The sequence below is a fragment of the Orycteropus afer genome, unplaced genomic scaffold, assembly GCF_000298275.1.
Source record: "Orycteropus afer afer isolate SDZICR_OR568_19922 unplaced genomic scaffold, OryAfe1.0 scaffold00359, whole genome shotgun sequence".
In the NCBI taxonomy this organism is placed as follows: Eukaryota; Metazoa; Chordata; class Mammalia; order Tubulidentata; family Orycteropodidae; genus Orycteropus; species Orycteropus afer.
Genome location: NW_006921946.1, coordinates 711,807 through 719,035, shown reverse-complemented (window position 1 = coordinate 719,035; position 7,229 = coordinate 711,807). Strand labels below are relative to the sequence as shown.

General features: G+C 42.4%; 1 protein-coding gene across 1 annotated transcript in view; it reads right to left on the bottom strand.

Moving 5' to 3' along the window:
• Positions 1 to 324: 324 nt before the first annotated feature.
• Positions 325 to 7,229, bottom strand: part of AASS (aminoadipate-semialdehyde synthase) — a 53,361-nt gene continuing 46,456 nt past the window's right edge. Inside the window, exons 19-23 of the mRNA XM_007952807.2 lie at positions 5,987 to 6,079; positions 4,289 to 4,404; positions 2,700 to 2,788; positions 2,033 to 2,209; positions 325 to 443 (exon numbers count right to left, since the gene is read on the bottom strand). Coding sequence (XP_007950998.1) covers positions 325 to 443; positions 2,033 to 2,209; positions 2,700 to 2,788; positions 4,289 to 4,404; positions 5,987 to 6,079 — 594 coding nt within the window. The remainder of the gene's footprint in view (positions 444 to 2,032; positions 2,210 to 2,699; positions 2,789 to 4,288; positions 4,405 to 5,986; positions 6,080 to 7,229) is intronic.

Sequence of the window (7,229 nt, the reverse complement as noted above, 5' to 3'; positions counted from 1 at the left end):
AAAATATAAGTATGAGGAAACTTGTCTGACTAAGCAGGCAAGCTTCATCTGCTGATTATAGGAATATTTATTCTTATAAGAAAAACGTGGCAGAATAAATTAACAAATGGCACAATCATCACTTTTATGTACATGTGGAAAAACACACGGCAGAATTAAAGTTCTCTGGTAATTCCTGGCATCTCTCTTTCCAAATGTTTTCATATTAAAATAAAAATTTCTAAAAAACATCACTGGATTGACTTAATCAAAATACTTTCCAACAGCACGTCAGCAAGCATTTTAGTTGCGTTGTCCGTAAGATAAATAATATGTGATTCCCAGTCATGGTTTGGTAGTGCTTTTGGTAGTGTAGAGAATGCCTTCTGCTTTAATTCGTTCCAGTATTGGTCCATAGATTGCCTTTGAAAAGGGGCCCATCAGGCCTTTTGCTTGAATTTCACCTGAAAGAAAGTTAATTCATAATTATCATTTTAAAAGTTCATTTCCACAGCAAGAGTCTCCACATAGAGGGTATCACCCCAGTAATAAACTCAGTCAGTGGCTTGCTGGAGGCCTTGGCATTTAAATATAGCTACTTGGATGTCCTCTGCTAAATTATGACTTAATCAGCACTCTGTATGGAATAGGGATTAATTTTAGATCAAAAGCACAGCTGGAGTCAGTGGCCAAATGTGTCCCCTTAACTGAGTTAACTACTGCCAGCATAATCAGAAAGCAAAGGAACAAGGGACAGTAAAACTGGTCTGCTTGACTTGCTGATACCATTTTTCAAAAAAGGCTTTGTACCAACAGAATGAATTACAGCTAATCTGATCACCTGGGTGCCAGCACCTAATGGTGCCAATGACTAGTCCCTAGGTCTCGGTGCTTTTCCCTCCAGCCCATGATGACGCCATCCCTTATCACTGCTTTACTCCAGTTCCTCAATAACTAAATGCCCACTGCATTCAGGTCAATTCCGACTCATAGCAACTCTTCAGGACAGACTAGAACTGTCCCATATGGTGCCACATCTTTCTCCCATGGAGCTGCTGGTGGGTTTGAACTGTGACCTTAAGGTTAACACCCCAGCACTTTAACCACTGCACCACCAGGGCTCCTTTAAATAACTAAATAGGTCATTGAATTTGTCATAGACTGACAGATACACTGTTTTGTAAGTATGCTTTCTCATTGCTTCATTTTTATATGCTCTGATGTTGTCTACTTCCCTTTTGTTTTCACAAGGGCCAAACGGCACATTATATTCAGAGGTAATGCTTACTGAAGGTATAGGTGATCTTAAGGAGAGAATGGAGAGTTGGGATTTAAATTCATTTAGTCCAAAATATTTATGGAATAGTGATAACATGCTGGGGTATGAGATGAGTAAAACATAGTCCATATTGTGGAGGATCTCACAGTGAATATCCCCTATTTAAGTCTGAAGGAGCTCTGGTGGCACAGTGCCTAAGGCATTTGACTGCTAAGCAGAAGGTTGGTGGTTCAAACCCACTAGCTGCTCCACAGAAGGAAGACTTGGGCAATCTACTTCTGTAAAGATTTGCCACCTCAGAAACCCAAAGGGGGTCGCTATGAGTAGGAATCAACTCAATGGCAGTGGGTTTGGTTTTTATTTAAGTTTCGCCACTCCCCAAGATAGCAAAAATCAAGAAAAGAAAGGAAGGAGGCCAGTCTGTTGTTGGAGCATTATGTTTTATTTTACCTAAGCTTCACAATAGCCCTATGAATTAGGGGTAAAACTCTCACTTTAAAGATGAGGAAAGTCTGGCTCCGAAATACTGACTAAATTGCACCCCTTCACACAGCCAGCTGCTAACTGAGCTGGGACTGAAATCAGGCAAACTTCTAAGTCCATGTTCTTTACTCACCACAAGGTGACTTCCCAGCACATGGGTCCTCTGAGATGGTACATCACTTAGAGTGAATGCCACCAGTGTTCTGCTCAAATTACTTGAGCCTGGATAGGCACGGAATGACTGGGAGGTGGTATGGAGACAAACTCAACCCTCAGATGAATGGAACTTACCATCAAGCAACATCTTGGCTGCCATTGCAGTGGGTAGCCCTACAGTTTTTGCCATGGCCGAAAAGCCATTGAGGTCCCCATAAACCACAAGATCAACAGTCTTGTTTTCTAAATGTCCAGACGGATGTCTGATTCCAAAGCTGTCTCTCATCACAATCATATCTCTCTCTCCAGGGCCTTAAAACAAATAAGCAGAAATTTTTTAATGCTGCTATCATTGCAACCCAAATTGCAATTTATCTCCACCTGCCCTTCTGCTCCCACAAGTTTCCCTTCCCATTGTCTATACTACTTGGCAGCCCAAAGACCAAGTGAAAAACTCAAGAAGACTCAACTCTGGTCACGTTCATCTTTGTCCATTTGGTATCATCACAGCCTGGCTACCGACACCAGGACCCGGCTGTAAAGGCCACATGCTTCTCTCGCTAAAACATTTCTGGAGCATTTCCCTAAAATCTTAACAATTTAAAATAAAACAATGTTCTTTTTTTCCCTGTTACTTAGTACTTCTCGAATTCTTCCCTCTGCATAAATAACCCAGGTGCCCTGTCACAAGTGTCTCCTCATTCCTATACTTGGCTCCAGCCTCCAATCCAATTCTCAGGTGGCACTGCCTGCATCTTATGATTCTTCTTTAGGGTGGTTGAGCTACCACCCCTTGGCCTACCATAGGAGAGTTTCATGGCCAGATGCTTGGAGAGCGCGTCCACAATAGACTCCGCCTGAGGGACTCGTTCATCCCCAAGTAAGCCCAGCCTGAGAAGCAAAAAGAGAGCAGCTTAGTGCAAGCCCTGCACATTCTCATTTGGGAAGCAGAAAGGAGGTCCATGGATTTCAATTTCAAGGGGCAGAACCACAAGATGATAGGACTTCCTGAAACTGTACATTAACAATAACAATCACAATCCTTTACCTTTAGAATCACTCCAGACCTCCCCTAGGCGATGAGGCCTGGAGCAGAGTATGCACTGTAAGGTGGGGGTGTTGCACAGTTTTATGGGAGATTAATTTGCAGCTGGTTTGCAAATTAATTTTCAGATTAATTTGTGTGAGCTGTCTCACATTAAGGATATCAGCACAATGCAACACAGCCTTGTAATGCTAACATGATTTTGCCCTGTCATGTGAGAGAACGTATTGAAGTAGTTGGGGAAGACTCAGAGCATCTCCTGTTTTGTTAGTTGCTGTCAAGTCGATTCTGACTCCTGGTAACCCCATGTCTGCAAAGCAGAGGTGCCCTCCATAGGGTTTTCAAGTCACCTCTGGGTGGGTTTGAACCACCACCCTTTGGGTTAATAATACAGTACTTAACCATTTTCACTACCAAGAGACTTCTGATCTCTTATAACCAAAAAGAAACCCAAGCTCATTTCTGTCAAGTCAATTCTGACTTATAGCAACCTTATAGGACAGAGTAAGGAGCTCTGGTGGCACAGTGCCTAAGGTATTTGACTGCTACCAGAAGGTTGGCAGTTCAAACCCACCAGCCACTCTGTGGAAAGAAAACCAGGCAATCTATTTGCGTAAAGATTTACCGCCTCAGAAACCTAACGGGGGTTGCTGTGAGTCAGAATCAACTCAAGGGCAGTGGATTTTTATAGGACAGAGTTGAAGTGCCCCATAGGGTTTCCAAGGTGGTAAATCTTTACAAAAACCAATGGTCACCTCTCTCTCCTACACAGCAGTTTGTGGGTTCAAACTGCCAACCTTTTGGTTAGCAGGCTAACACTTAGCCACTGTGCCACAGGGCTCCTTGAATTTCCTATAGGAAAACAAAAATATCCTGTCTTTCTCAGGAACTGAGTAGTAGTATTTTAAAATAGTATTTCCAAAATCATAATTACCATTGACTTCCTCTCTTTATCTACTTCTTACCTCCAAATAAACATGATGCATGGGGATCTCTCCAAACTGATCAACATTAGAATGGTAAATTCATCAAAGACAAATGTAAAATGTTTCTATCTTGACTTTTCCTTGACTAGCAAACCAAACCCACTGCCACTGAGTTGATTCCAACTTATACGGACCCTACAGGACAGTGTAGAACTGCCCCATAGGGTTTCCGAGGATATTAATCTTTATGGAAGCAGACTGCCTCATCTTTCTCCCATGGAGTGGCTGGTGGATTCAAACTGCTGACCTTTTGGTTAGCAGCTGAATGCTTTAACCACTGCACCACCAGAGCTCTTTTCCCTTGACTGGAAAGACCTAAATAATCATTGCTCTGATATTTTGCTGTAAGTGGGTCCCTACCTTTCAGCGGCCTCTAGCTGGGTATTGTCTCCTCCGAGTTTTTTACAGACAGCTTCCTTAAGCACATCACTCTTGGAGGAGGGCAAAATCCCAACTAGGTCACAGAGGAGTTCTTTCTGGTTAAAAAAAAAAAAATAAGATAAAAATTCTAAGTTCCTAATAAAATGAAAAATAAATAGAGAAATATTCCTATTAAGACACTGAACCTTAAATGCTTTTCAAATTAGATATAGCCAATTATAACACATACACACAGGTGCATACATACATATCAATAAATGCATGGTATTCCAGAATGATGTTGCAGCAATAAAAATGAGTCAACGCATCAACTCATTACTAAACAGATGCCACTATATTTACCAGTCCATTCCCCCTTTTTGTAGATCCTCTCCATCACCTCTCTCACCCATTCTACTCCACTCACCAGCAGTCAATTTTGGTCCAGATAAAGTGAAAAGGCCTTAGTCCTCTGGTTGCTACTAGCAACCAGAGTTCCTTTGTAGATTCAAGAGATGAGAATGGCCTTGCAGATAATAACAATCTCAAAGAAAGAACATTGAAAAAGTGGCCAGAGCTTTTTCTACTTTCCAAAGAAGATTTTTCCAGGCTCCCATGGGAAAAGTCAAGTTTTAGACCAAGGTCAATAGGCCCAATCCAGCCCACTGCCTGTTTTTGTAAAGTTTGATTGGAACTCAGTCATGCTCCTTTGTTTATGGGCTGTCTATGGCTGTTTTCATGCTACAAAGGCAGAGGTGAAGAGTTGTGACTGAGACTGTACGGCCCCATAAAGCCAAAAATTTTTACAATCTGGTCCTTTACAAAAAGTTTGCTGAGCCCTGTTCCAGATTGTAGCCACCATGACACTAGGACCACTTCCAAAAATGCCTGCCCCAACCTTCCTAATATACCTGTCTCCACCCTAGTTCTATTCCACAAATATTCACTCCTGTCCAAAAAGTACATACATGAAAAGTACAACTTAGGTTGGAAGGACTCTCAGATATACAGAAGTCTGAATGTAAAGGCAACTGGCTAACAAGAATACCAATGTTTCTCTGAGGGATTTAATGGGGATTAGCAAGATCAGTCCTTTCTTCCTTGTGATCTGTTTCTGACACGTCTATGGGAATCTGGGCGCACCAGCTGAAGCTGAATGACTGAGCAGCTAGTAGCAGGTTAATTCCTGTGGCCAGTTAATAAGCTTTACTTTGCAGTCAGTTGCAAGCCTCCAAAGTCCTTTCTGACCCCAAGATTCTAAGATTTTGGTATAAAAAAGATATGGGCATAAACTCAACAACTAAAAATTCAAATTACCCATGGTTACCAATGACCAGATGAGAGAACTGATGGGGTTCGGGGGCTGGGAATCCAGTTCTGTGACACCAGTAGCATCCCTCCCGGGCTACCACCTTCAGGAGTCCTGAGCTTAACCCCTATCATCAGTTACCACATTGAAAACCGGCAGAGCCCAAAGCTCAGTGCAGAGGGAAAGTCCATGTATTCCCAGGGCTGAGAGGCAATCAAATGGTGGAAGGTGATGCAGGAAAGCAGGCCTAGTGAGTCAGCCTCTATGTCCTCTCCATGCTCCCAGAATAGTGACGTTCCCTGTTTGGAGACTTTGGGACGAGTGTTTATTTTCCACACTTAAGCAACGGAATGAAGAGCAGCCAACAGCACAATTCTGGAATCACTCACCCAGGTGAGAGTGGCTTCAGCTTGAAGGGCAGGACATGCATCTCTGTTTATAAGACCCAGTTTTACAAATCCATTCAAAGCCTTGGCATATCCCTGAAATAAGAAATAAGCAGTACTTACTTGACTGCTAACCAGAAGGCTGGCGGTTCAAACCCACCAGCCACTCCTCGAAAGGAAGGTTGGGCATTCCTACTTCCGTAGTGATACTGCCTTGGAAACCCAAGGAGGGGTCACTATGAGTTGGGGCCAACTCGACGGCAAAACAACAACAACAGGTAACATGTGAGTGAGACTTAAAGGCAAATTTGTTCATGTGTTCTATGCTGTCAGTATAGCAGATTATTTAATAGTACAATCAGTTGTCTTCTCTCTTATAATGGAAAAAGGTGCTTATAAAAATATCCCCCCAAAAGCAGCACATCAAGCTCAACTGGTATAACATACTACATGAAAACATTGTTCCACATCTGATTTTGGCAAGTAGCAACTGCAATCTTAAAAACCTGCAAGCGGCCATCTAGATATAATGATGGGTCTCTCCTCGTCCAAAGCAAAGAAGAATGAGGAAAAACAAAGATGCATGGACACAATTAGTCCAAGTGACTGGTACACCATGTGATCCTCAGCCTTTTTGACTATGAGACCAGAACTAGATGGTGCCCTTCTACCACTGTCAGCCACTGGGAGGGGGATCTATGTAGGAGATCTTGGATAGAGTGGGAGAACAATGTGGAACAAAACTCAAAATCATTTAAAAGAAGGACAGGTTTACTAGTCTGAGTTAGATAGAACCTGAGAGAACCCCTGAGACTATGGCTGTTAGCTGTCCTTCACGTCTGGAATTGAACCCACTCCCGTGGTTTCCAGCCAAACAAAAGACAGGTATATGAGCTGAACATTTAGATTAGGTAGATACACTCCTTGGAGAGATCAATCATGGGAGAATAAAAGGGCTGTGTATGCACAGGAGACAGCTCAGGGGCAGGAGTGCATGGGACAGAAGGACACAGGGAAGAAGTGACTATGGGGAGGAAGTGGGAAGAGAGCTGTTGCATTGTGGGAAATTGCAGTCAATGTTTATGGGAAAAGGTGTATGTGAGCTGCTGTATAGAAAATATATTTGCTCTGTAAACTTTTACCCAAATCACAATAACAATTTAAAAAAAGAAAAATATCTCCCAAAAGCAGATAACCCATTCTATTGGGTAAGAGTTACTACCCTAATCCCTAATTCCTATATATT